This window comes from Phacochoerus africanus, chromosome 4, assembly GCF_016906955.1.
Source record: "Phacochoerus africanus isolate WHEZ1 chromosome 4, ROS_Pafr_v1, whole genome shotgun sequence".
Lineage (NCBI taxonomy): Eukaryota > Metazoa > Chordata > Mammalia > Artiodactyla > Suidae > Phacochoerus > Phacochoerus africanus.
This window is the reverse complement of record NC_062547.1, coordinates 72,280,657-72,293,473: the sequence shown is the minus strand read 5'-3', so window position 1 is coordinate 72,293,473 and position 12,817 is coordinate 72,280,657. Positions and strand designations below refer to the sequence as shown.

At 41.0% G+C, this 12,817-nt stretch overlaps 1 protein-coding gene across 2 annotated transcripts in view; it reads left to right on the top strand.

Moving 5' to 3' along the window:
- Nucleotides 1-12,118, top strand: part of LOC125125790 (adhesion G protein-coupled receptor E3-like) — a 43,235-nt gene extending 31,117 nt beyond the window's left edge. Inside the window, exons 12-18 of one of the 2 annotated variants that reach the window (XM_047777300.1) lie at nucleotides 115-315; nucleotides 1,380-1,615; nucleotides 2,134-2,200; nucleotides 4,704-4,795; nucleotides 7,176-7,356; nucleotides 10,355-10,450; nucleotides 11,693-12,118. In XM_047777300.1, coding sequence (XP_047633256.1) covers nucleotides 115-315; nucleotides 1,380-1,615; nucleotides 2,134-2,200; nucleotides 4,704-4,795; nucleotides 7,176-7,356; nucleotides 10,355-10,450; nucleotides 11,693-11,743 — 924 coding nt within the window. In that variant the 3' untranslated portion in view covers nucleotides 11,744-12,118. The remainder of the gene's footprint in view (nucleotides 1-114; nucleotides 316-1,379; nucleotides 1,616-2,133; nucleotides 2,201-4,703; nucleotides 4,796-7,175; nucleotides 7,357-10,354; nucleotides 10,451-11,692) is intronic. The other variant, XM_047777301.1, reaches the window with a different exon arrangement.
- Nucleotides 12,119-12,817: the final 699 nt, after the last annotated feature.

Genomic DNA, 12,817 nt, shown 5'->3' with positions numbered 1-12,817 from the left:
ACTCAGTCTCTCAGGAAGAAATGAACACCATGCAATGAGGGGACTAAGGCCTGGATTATTAGGAACCATAGTGTCCAAAATGAAAATGTGTTGGCATCTCTTTTCTCCTGATAGATCCAGAAGGATCCTGTGCTGACTGTGATCACCTACCTGGGGCTGAGCCTCTCTCTGCTGTGCCTGCTCCTGGCCGCCCTCACCTTCCTCTTGTGTCGACCCATCCAGAACATCAGCACCTCCCTCCACCTGCAGCTCTCCATCTGCCTCTTCGTGGCCCACCTCCTCTTCCTCATAGGCATTGACTGGACGGAGCCCAAGGTGAGAGAGTTAGCCACAATTCATTCATTCATTCTTTCTTCTTTCTTTCAGACTTTTAAAAATCAAAGTATAGTTAATTTATAATGTTATATTCATTTCAAGCATACAATGAAGCGATTCAGTTATATACATATTCTTTTCACATTCTTTTTTATTTTTATTTTTTTAATTTTTTTATTTTTGTCTTTTTGCCTTTTCTAGGGCTGCTCCCGCGGCATATGGAGGTTCCCAGGCTAGGGGTCAAATCGGAGCTGTAGCTGCCAGCCTACGCCAGAGCCACAGCAACGCAGGATCCGAGCCGCGTCTGCGACCTACACCACAGCTCGCGGCAACGCTGGGTCCTTAACCCACTGAGCAAGGGCAGGGATTGAACCCGCAACCTCATGGTTTCTAGTCAGATTCGTTAACCACTGCGCCACAATGGGAACTCCACATTCTCTTTTAAAAATTTTTTTTGGCTACACCTGTGGCATGTGGAAGTTCCCCAGCCAGGGATCAAACCTGCACCACAGCAGTGGCCCGAGCTGCTGCAGTGACACCTTGGGATCCTTAATCCACAGTGCCATAAGGGAACTCCTCTTTTCAGATTCCTTTTCATTCCAGATTATTACAAGCTATTGAGTGTAGTTCCCTGTGCTATGCAGTAGGTCCTTGTCATTTATTTGTTTTATGTATAGCAGTGTATATCTGCTAATCCCAAACTCCTAATTTGTTCTCCTTCTTTCCCCCGGCAAAGGGATCCCTTACCTTCTGGAGTGCTCAACCCCCGGCAAATCTTGTCTTCATTTTAAGATGGTTTATAAGACATGACGATCTCATTGAACTTTAGACATGATACATTTTCATTTTTTCTTGGGTGGCCCAAACAACACTCAGCCTAAGGCATGGGAATAGACAAGAGGGCCCTCCAATCCATTTGGAGACAGGCTCTCAATAAAAGAAAGACAGGCAAAGAAGGCTAAGCAAGCATCCCCACCTAGCATATCTGGAGACAACCCCAGGGTAGAGCAGATGGTGAGATCTCTCTGTCCATCGACACTCCATGGCTCCCCCCTCCCCTCCAGGTGCTGTGTTCCATCATCGCAGGTGTGTTGCATTATCTCTACCTGGCCGCCTTCACCTGGATGCTCTTCGAAGGTCTCCACCTCTTCCTCACTGTCCGGAACCTCAAGGTGGCCAACTACACCAGTGCAGGAAAATTCAAGAAGAGGTTTATATACCCTTTCGGCTATGGGGTCCCAGCGGTGATAGTGGCTGTGTCTGCAGGACTCAAACCCCATGGATATGGCACACCTACGCAGTGAGTACGGTGCTGAGCTCATGCCAGAGGGGCTAGGTGTACACACCTGCGTCCATGGAGGGAGGACAGAAAACACAACATAAATCATAACAAGGCTGGACCGTTACTCCCCCAGCCCCCGTGTGAGGCGGTTCATAGGCACAACTTTTCATCTCTCTCGAAAGAGACCTCGGGGAAGGAAGTCCTATTATCCACGTTTTGTTTGTATACCAAGCAAACTGAGGTTTAGCCAAAGGGTGAACAGCTAGTCTGAAGTAACACAATGAAGGAGCGTGAATGCTGGGCTTGACTGCCTGGTTCCAAAGTTAAGGTCCCACACTTACCAGCAGGGCGACTCTGGGAGAAGGTTAATTCCATTCTTTCCTAGGTTTCCTCGTCTGTAAAATAAAGATAGTGACCCCCTCTACTTCACAGGACTGTGCCTGCAATGTAAATGCTATATAAATAGTCTCTATTAACATCATTTATTGTATTGCGTTGCCTTCTTAAGTGCTACTAGTACTGTTTTCTTTTTTCAGTTGCTGGATCAGGATACAGGAGGGATTTATCTTTAGTTTCTTAGGACCCATAGCTGCAGTCATCTTGGTAGGTTTGTATTTTGTGTGTGCTATGGGCACTGTGTGTATACAGACTATGTGTGTATAGTATGTAGTATTCAGCTTCCTTTGAAGATCAAAGTAGGTATGACTTTTTTTTTTTAATTTTTTTTGTCTTTGTGTCTTTTAGGCCCACACCAGCAGCACATGGAGGTTCCCAGGCTAGGGGTCGAATTGGAGCTGCAGCCACCGGCCCAGGCCACAGCCACCGCAACTCAGGATCTGAGCCGCATCTTCGACCTACACCACAGCTCACGGCAATGCCGGATCCTTAATCCACTGAGCAAGGCCAGGGATCAAATCCTCGTCCTCATGAATGCTAGTCGCGTTCACCACCCACTGAGCCACAACGGGAACTCCTATTTTTATTTTTTAAATTTAATTTTTATTTTATATTGGAGGATAAGTTGATTTACAATGTTGTGTTAATTTTAGGTGTACGGCAAAGTGATTCAGTTCAGTTATACATCTATTTATATCCATACCTATATCTGTATCTATATAGGTTATTACAAAATATTGAGTATAGTTCCCTGTGCTATACAGTAGGTCCTTGTTGGTTATCTATTTTATATATAGTAATGTATGTTAATCATCAAATCCTAATTTATCATTTATTATTACATTTATTATTACAAAATATTGAGTATAGTTCCCTGTGCTATACAGTAGGTCCTTGTTGGTTATCTATTTTATATATAGTAATGTATGTTAATCATCAAATCCTAATTTATCCCTCCCCCTCTTTCCACCTTGGTAACCATAAATTTGTTTTCTATATCTGGGTCTATTTCTGTTTTATATGTAAGTTCATTTGTATCAATTTATTTTAGATTCCACATATAATCTATCATATATCAAAAAATATCATATAAGAGATATATGATTTTTTTTCTCTGTCTGGCTTATCTCACTTAAGATGATAATCTCTACATCCTTCCAGGTTTCCGCAAATGATATTATTTCATTTTTTATGATTAAGTAATACTCCACTATATATATGTACCACATCTTCTTTATCCATTCATCTATCTATGGACATTTATGTTGCTTCCATGTCTTGACTATTTTACATAGTGCTGCTAGGAACATTGGGGTGCATGTATCTTTTCAAACTAGGGTTTTCTCCAGATATAGGCCCAAGAGTGGGATTGCTGCATCATATGGTAGTTCTATTTTTAGTTTTTTAAGGCACCTCCATACTGTCCCCCATAGGGGCTGCACCAATTTACATTCTCACCAACAGTTTGGAGGGAAAAATAGGTACTCTTTTAACAGTCATTTGTTTTCTTTAAATAGCAGATGTTTGAGCATATTTCTTTATGTATTTAAAATGTTTTTTCAAGCATATTTAAATGCTGATGAGTAGAGAGGAAATCACCTCTGTATCTCCATATGTATCTAACATATCATATGTGTTTAATAAATATTTGTTGATTAAAGGAATGAGTTGATGTGGAATAAGATAAGTATTAATGTGATAATATTAATGAGATTTGGAAGTCATGTCACCAAGTATCCTTAAATTTTCTTCAGTTCTTATGCCTGTTCTACTTAGAATCTAGTCCAATGATCAGTCAGTATAGGCTAAAAGATGCTGCAGCAACAAATAAGTCCTGGTTTCTCATTGGTTCAACATGACAAATATTTTTCTTGTGTGTCGTTCTTGCAAAGTCCAATGTGGATCAAGATGCTCTCCCCCATGTGGGATTTAGATTTAAATTTGTGACTCTCTTATTTTGACACAGGGCCTCTTTGGTTGTTTCTGGAGAGGAAGAGAGTGTAGCTCTTTATAGCTGTGGAGGCCTCAGGCATACATCACTGCCACCAACATCTCACTTATTAGAATTCAGCCACATGCCCCAGACTATCTGAAAAGAGCCTGGGAAATGTCTTCCCATGGGCCACATGCACAAGGAATGGAATTGATGGGGCCATCACATTGCATAGTCCCTATGCCACCTAATTATCCACCCATGCTTTTTTTGTGAGCTTTCAGGAGCCTTCAGCACGTGGTATCTATCGTACAAGTATCTCCAGTCTGGTCCAAATGAGTTTCGACATATTCTACCTATAAAAACTCACAGCTTTCCCCATGGCTTTAAGTGCTCTCTAGATTAACTGTATATATTGTTCTACAGTATCTTGTTTTTTATTTTATTTTTTATTAAAGTATTATTGATTTTCAATACTGTTTCAATTTCCGCCATATAGCATAGTGACCCAGACATATATATATGTGTGTGTGTGTACATTCTTTTTCTCATACCATCTTCCATCATGTTCTATCCCAAGAGATTGGATGTAGTTCCCTGTGCTGTACAACAGGACCTCATTGCTTATCCATTCTAAATGTAATAGTTGGCCTCTATCAGCCCCAAATTCCCAGTCCATCCCACTCCCAACTCCTACCTCTTGGCAAGTTCTCTATGTTCTCTAAGTCTGTTCTCTATGTCCGTGAGTCTGTTCTTATGGTTTTTTTTTCTTTTTAGATTAACTTAGTTTTTTATTTGGTAACCTTATGGATTTTGAGAGATCGACTTTCGTCCCTCAATAAAGAAGTGTCCAAGATACAAAACACAAGGTAAGATAGGTTTGGGTAGTGAGAAGAGTTTGCCATGAGTTGCAATTCTACAGGATTTTTTCCAAAGTAGGCAATGCAATATGTATTTTCCAGATATCCATGAAACTGAGTGTGCGTCTGAGGAGAGAGACAAGTATAAGTGGGGATAGGTGGAGGGAGGGAAGAGTTACTGAGCACCTACTGTATGCATCGGGCACTGTATCAGAAACATGGGAAGTAGATATATTTATCCTATTGTACAGATGGGATAGAAGACAGGTAAGGATGACAGCAATCTGTATCAGAGAATGGTTTCCACTTTATATAAAGAGTCTTCCTTTTTCCTCTAAAGTCCTTTAAGTTCATGTATAGCAAACTACAGTTCATGGACTGGATCTGACCCTCTATCTGTTTTCATACAGCCTTTAAACTAAAAATGAGGAATTCCCATTGTGGCTCAGCAGGTTAAGAGCCTGACGTAGTGTCTGTGAGGATACGGGTTCGATCCCTGGCCTCGCTCAGTGCGTTAAGCATTGGTGTTGCCCGAAGCTGTGGCATAGGCTGGCAGCTGTGGCTCCAGTTTGACCTCGAGCCCAGGAATGTCCATACACCGTATGTGCACTATAAAAAGAAAAAAACAAAACAAAACAACTAAGAATAATTTCTGTGCTTTCAAATGGTTGGAAACAAATAGAACATCTAATGACATGTGAAAGTTATATGCAATTCAAATTTCAGCATCCATGAATAAAGTCGTATTGGTAAACTGCCCCAATCATTCATTTATGTGTGATCTATGGCTGTTTTCGCCCTACAATGGTGGAGTTGAATAGCTGAGACAAAGATCTTGTAGCTGAAAATAATGTCCCATCTGGCCTTAGACAAAAATTTGCTAAACCCTGCTCTAAAGAACAAGGTAAAATTTGTGGATCTATTTATGTGTATATGTTTAGTTGACATGTATATGAACTTCATAAACAGTCTTTTTTTTTTGTCTTTTTTGTTGTTGTTGTTGCTATTTCTTGGGCCGCTCCCGTGGCATATGGAGGTTCCCAGGCTAGGGGTTGAATCGGAGCTGTAGCCACCGGCCTACGCCAGAGCCACAGCAACGCGGGATCCGAGCCGCGTCTGCAACCTACACCTCACGGCAACGCCAGATCCTTAACCCACTGAGCGAGGGCAGGGACCGAACCCGCAACCTCATGGTTCCTAGTCGGATTCGTTAACCACTGCGCCACGACGGGAACTCCCATAAACAGTCTTTTGTAGAGTCTTGGCTAATATTAGGAACCACTTGTCAAATGAGGATCAACCTGGAATTCCCTGGTGGTGCAGCTGGTTAGGGATTCAGTGTTGTCACTGCTGTGGCTCAGGTTGCTGCTATGGCGCAGGTTGGATCCCTGGCCCTGGAACTTCTGCATGCCATGGGCATGGCCAAAAACATATTAAGATCTACCTTAAAATCATGTGTATTTGCAACTTTAAAATTAACGAGAAGATTCATAGAGCCAGAAAGTAGAATTGTGGGTGCCAAGGGCTGGGGCGAGAGAGGAATAGGGAGTTATTGTTTAATGGCTGCAGAGTTTTAGTTCATCAGGATAAATAAGTACTGTAGATGGATAGGGGCACCACTAGTGTTAATGTGCTTAATGTTTCTGAACTGTATTCTTAAATGTAAGTGTCATAAATTGTGTGTGTGTTTTTCCACATTTAAAAAAAGTGATGTAAAATACCATCCTAGTGTAAACATTCGTATCAGAACACATGATGGGGAGTTCCCTGGCAGCCTAGAGGGTTAAGGACCTGGTGTTGTCGCTGCTGTGGCTCTGGTTTCTACCATGGCACAGGTTTAATCCCTGGCCCAGAAACTTCCACTTGCCATGGGTGAGGAAAGGAAGAAAGAAAGGAGGGAGGGAAAGAGAGCAAGAGAGGAAAGAAAGAAAGAAAAAGAAAGAAAGAAAAAGAAAGAAAGAAAGAAAGAAAAAGAGAGAGAGAGAGAAAGGAAGGAAGGAAGGGAGAAAGAAAGAGAGAAAGAAAGAAAGAAAAAGAGAGGAAAAGAGAGAGAGAAAGAAGGAAAGAAGAAAGAAAGGGAGGAAGAGAGCGAGAGGAAGGAAGGAAAAGAAAGAAAGAAAACTTATGCCAAATTAAAAAAAAAAAAAAGGAGAAGAACACCTCTTGGAATAAACACATATCTATCTGTTACTAGAGATTTTACATTTAAAACAATAGTCCTTGCTTCCAAGGATTGCCCTCAGAACCATAGTTCCTCCAAGTCCAGTCCAGCTTGAGAAGGTCCACCAGTCGCTGGGGAGAAAGGCAGCTGAGTATCTGAAAGCAGGACCATGCACGGCTCAGGAGGGCAGGTGATGAGGTTGGTGACTTTCCTCCTTGGTGTTACTAGGATGCTGACGTTTAAAGCCATTGCCCAGCTCTTCCTCTTGGGCTGCTCCTGGTGTTTAGGCCTCTTTCTCGTTGAAGTTGTAAAGGAGCCCTTCATATCAATCATTGCCTACGCTTTCACCATCACCAATGTCCTGCAAGGGGTCTACATCTTCCTGGTCCACTGCCTTTTCAATCAGCAGGTAACGTACCCTCTGTGTCTTTTTCCCCAGCTCCCACCTGAGGTCCTTTCAGGTTGTTTGCATGGCTGATCCTCCTCCCACAGTTGTGCCCTCCTTTCTGTCACCTACTGAATGGATGCTTTGTTCCCATGTTTCCCCTTCTTAGCCTTCTCCTCTGAGTCAAGGGAGTTCAAGCTGGTTTTCCAGACATGAATCTGCCATGAGGACCGGATAGTAGCTTTCTCCTTCATCATCTCAGATCACACATATGGGGTCTGACAGCAATAGGACTAAAGTCTGGGGGACGATGTTTTCCATTGCTTAATATTCAAATTGTATTTTAATGGTTATTCCTTTGGGAGGATCCAGTAGCTGCTTTCTGAAGAGGATCCAGTAGCTGCTTTCTGAAGAGTGGAGAAATGAGAAACAAGAAACCACATAAATACTGGGGGTTCCCATTGTTACGTTCCTGTGGGTTAAGAATCCAACTAGTATCCATTAGGATGCAGGTTTGATCCCTGGCCTTGCTCAGTGGGTTAAGGATCTGGCATTGCCTCAAGCTGTGGGGTAGGTCACAGATGCAGCTGGGATCCGGTGTTGCTGTGGCTATAGTGTAGGCCAGCACCTGCAGCTCCAAATCGACACCTAGCTGGGGAACTTCCATATGCCACAGGAGCGGATGTAAAAAGAAATAACAAACAAACAAGAAACCCCAAAAATATTAATGCATCTTACAGTGGAAATGTAGGAGTGGTAAGGTCAGTAGCTTGGTCAAACTAGCTCAAAATCATTACATAGAAACAGCCTGCCACTTGTGTTCCCAAAAAACCCAATACATTCAGCTCATCTTGGTGCTGACTCTCCATCTCCAGTAATAGGGGTCATTTTCCTCCTCCTGGTACTGGAGATGGATAGGAAATTGGCCACCTTCACACAGGAGATTTATGCCCCAATTGTAGGCAAATGAGAGGAAGGCAGAAAATTCCTCTTGCACCAATTGATTCTCACTTGTCTTCAGCTCAAATTTATCCTTATGCCAAAGCGGCATGTTAGTGGACCCTTCCAGGATCTGCACAGAACCCAACACTCAAAATACACTAGTGCAGGCCCTTTGAATAATACATGCATACAGAATGAAGGATGAAAGTCACGATATACTACAATTCACATTTAGTCAATATCTATTCAATGAAATGATTGACATCTGCTGTGCTCCAGGCTCTGTGCATATAAAGCATTTTCTCTGAAAAATTGAAGGAGTTAAACTCATAGTGTCATTTCATAGAAAAGTAAATGAAGGTTCCGTAATAATAATGGCCATACATTTGACCAGGTTCCATGAGATTCAGAAGGAAAGCAATGAAAAAAATCAGATCTTGGAGGAGTTCCTGTTGTGGTTTAGTGGAAACAAATCCAACTAGTAACCATGAGGTTTCGGGTTCGATCCCTGGCCTCGCTCAGTGGGTTAAGGATCCTGCGTTGCTGTGGCTGTGGCTGTGGCTGGCAGCTAGCCTGGGAACCTCATATGCTGTGGGTGCAGCCCTAAAAAGAAAAAAAAAAATCAGATCTCATCTTTCATGTCAGTGTTTTCACTATGCAAGATTTAAATTTTTATTTTTTTCATTTTTAGTTGATTTATAGTGTTGTGCCATTTTCTGCTGTACAGCAAAATGACCCAAAAATTTTTGTTAACTTATAATCATTACTTACTTATCTTTCAATTAAAATTGCTTTATTAAGAGGAGGCAGCAATTCTCAGAGTTTCCTGGTGGCCCAAAGTGTTAAGGACCTGGCGTCATTACTGCTGAAGCTCTGGTCACTGATGTGGCTCCAGCTTGATCCCTGGCCTGGGAACTTCCATATTCTGAGGGCACGGCCAAAAAAAAAAAGAGGTAGCAGTTCTCAATGGTTACAGAAAATTTCTCAGGCCCTTAGTGATAAAGAAATGCTGTGTTGTTGTTAACATGACTATTAATGAGCTGATCAATAAATAATATCTCTGTTAACACTCATAGATAAATCTCTTTAATGTAGCCTAGATCTAGATCTGCAAATATAAATGGAAAAAAACCCTATTTGGGGTGGCATCCTCTGTAGCATTTGTGCAGATAGCCAGAAAGCATTTGAACGCAAGATTTTCAGGTTGCTTACAACCTAAATATCCATCGACAGAGGAATGGATGAAGAAGATGCGGTACATGTAAACAATGGAATATTATTTGACCATTAAAAAGAATGAAATAATGCCATTCACAGCAACATGGATGGACCTAGAGAGTATCATGCTAAGTGAAGTAGGTCAGACAAAAGACAAATATCATATGAGATCATTTATATGTGGAATCTAATTTAAAATAGTACAAAAAAACTTATTTACGAAACATAAACTCACAAATTTCAAAACCAATCTTATGGTTACCATAGGGGAAACAGTGGTGGGGGAGGGAAGAATTGGGAGGATGTAAATAACATATAGACACTACTGTATCAAATAGATGATTAATAAGAACCTACTGTCCAGCACCAGGATGGTTTTCTCAATGGTTTGTAATAACCTACATGGAAAAAAATGGCTATATTTATATTCATGACTAATTCACTTTGCTGTACACCTGAAACTAGTACCACATGGTAAGCCCACTCTAATCCAATCAAATTAAATTAAAAAAATAATAATGGGAGTTCCTGTCGTGGCTCAGTGATTAACGAATCCGACTAGGAACCATGAGGTTGCGGGTTCGATCCCTGGCCTTGCTCAGTGGGTTAAGGATCTGGCGTTGCCGTGAGCTGTGGTATAGGTTGCAGATGCAGCTCGGATCCCATGTTGCTATGGCTCTGGCGTAGGCTGGTGGCTACAGCTCTGATTCGACCCCTAGCCTAGGAACCTCCACATGCCGCAGAAGTGGCCCAAGAAAAGGCAAAAAGACTATATATATATATATAGTGTATGTATATATATACACACACACATATATATATATAAAATGAAGGCAAGATTTTCATTGTTAATCTTTTTCAGGTGAAAGCAGAATATATAAAGTGGTTTAGGGCGATGAATAAAGCAACCAGATTTGACATCTCTACAGTCTCTGCCCTTACCACCCACACCCAGGAGGTAAGATGATCACTCTCCCCATCCTTGCTGTGTCTTAGTTTGAGATATTCTCTTTTGCCTGCAACAAGGTCTGCCTCCCCAGTTGTGATGGAACCACACAGTGATTCTTGGTTAACCTGTTAGCATTTCTGTCTCAGCTTAAAGTGCATCTCTAGGGCAGGGTGATCCTACACAGACCCATGTACTATCTGCACACCAAATGATTTTCTGGAATTATTGGTTGCCTTTTTTTTTTTTTTTGGCTTCACCTGTGGCATACAGAAGTTCCCAAATTAGGGATCAAACCCGCCCCATAGCAGGAACCTGAGCTGCTGCAGGGACAATGCTGAGTCTTTAACCTACTGTACCACAGGGGAACTCTAGGAATTATTGGTTTCTGAGTCCAAATTGAAGAGTTATAGAAACATGAATGAAACTCTCTCTTAGTTAAATGATATTGGTTCATGAGTTTCACAAATTTGCCAAACAGGTGTTTTTCTGCTGCTTTGTTCTGAGCCTTCAACATGCATGGGCTTTGTAACCCTCCAACCAGGCCACAGGACTCAGAACTCACCAAACACTTTGGTTGAGAATTTTTTTCCTGTAGAAAACATCTTGATACTTTATGGAATATTAGTGTTTTTTTAAAAAAAAAAAACTTTAAGGGTTGTTGGCATAGGCAAAATTGTACAGGAAGAAAGAGATAAGACATTTCAAACTATTTCTCTTCTTTTACTTGATAATGATGAAGGAAAAATGAATGAAGGGATAAATAAGATGGGTTTAGATAAGATTTAAGATTAGGAGACCTAGGATTTCCCTTGTAGCATGGTGGGTTAAGGATTCAGTGTTGTCACTATAGTGGTCCCAATAGCTGCTATAGCATGGGTTCAACTCCTAGCTCAGGAACATTTGTATACCATGGGCGTAGCCAAAAAAAAAAAAAAGAGAGGGAGAGAGACCTAGGTTTCAGTCCTACTAATGCAATTAATTTGGGATGACTTTGAGGTCAGCGTCATCATCTCTGAGATAAGGAAGCCAGGCTCCATGCTTACTTTGAGATCTTGGATGTTCTGATACAAAAAGCAAACTTAAGGACATTAAATGTGGAAGAAAAACATTCAGACTTACCCTGGGATCCACACTTTAATATGAATCTTATCCTTTTGCCGGGAAATTCCCAACAAGTGACTTCTAAGTGGCTTTAATTAATATTTCAGCATTAATTCTCTTTATTTCTCTCCCACAAACTCACATATGTAGATGGAAAAATCATCCTATTTACCAAGAAGCAGCAGCAATACTTCACTCTGAAAATTACAGGATGCTCCATGTCCATCATCCCAACTAGCCTGGAAAAAGAATAAGACATCTGACTCAAATATCCATGAGAATGGCTTCATCATATTAGTAGAACTGTTAGCAGAATGTAGGCTTTTGTTGAGTAGTTTTTTTGTGCAGTGTTATGCTTAACAGCCTTCTATGTTTTCAGTTCAAGTATTTTACACACAGACACGTAGGTTTTATATTTGATGAGTTTGCAAATATATGTACATGGATATCTATCAACTATGTCAATCAAGTCAAGTCAAGATATGGAATGTTTGGAGTTCCCGTCGTGGTGCAGCGGAAATGAATCCAACTAGGAACCAAGAGGTTTCGGGTTCGATCCCAGTGGGTAACGATCTGACATTGTCATGAGCTGTGGGCTAGGTCACAGACGTGGCTCAGACCTGATGTAACCGTGGTATGGGCTGGCAGCTGTAGCTCCTGTTAGACCCCTAGCCTGGGAACCCCCATAAGTGGCAGGTATGGCCCTAAAAAGCAAAAAAAAAAAAACCAAAAAACAAAAAAAACAAAGATATGGAATGCTTGCATCACTCCTGAAGGTTCCTTCATGATCTTTTTAAATCATGTATTCCTGGTCTTCCACCCCAAAATCATTTGGTACTGACTTTATCACAACAGATTAGTTTTGCCAGTTCTTTAAATACATATACATGGAATCAATCATACAGTATGTTCTTCTGGTGTCTGTCCTGTTTTGCTCATCATGATGATTTTTCAATTCATCCATTTCAAGCATATGTTGCCAATCTGTTACTTTTATTGCTGAGTAGTATTTCACACTATTGTATACCAAAATTTGCTTATTCATTGTCCTGTTGATATATATTTCAGTTATTTCCATTTTTTCTATCATAAAGTTGCTACAGACATTCTTATATAAGATTTGTATGTGTATATATGGCCACGTGTTTTCATTTTTCTTGGGTAAATACCTCGATGTGGAGTTGCTAAGTCATATATGAAGTTAATGATCTGCTTGAAAAGAAACTGACAAACAGATCCTCAAAATGTTTATAAGTTTATAAGTACCAGAAATAT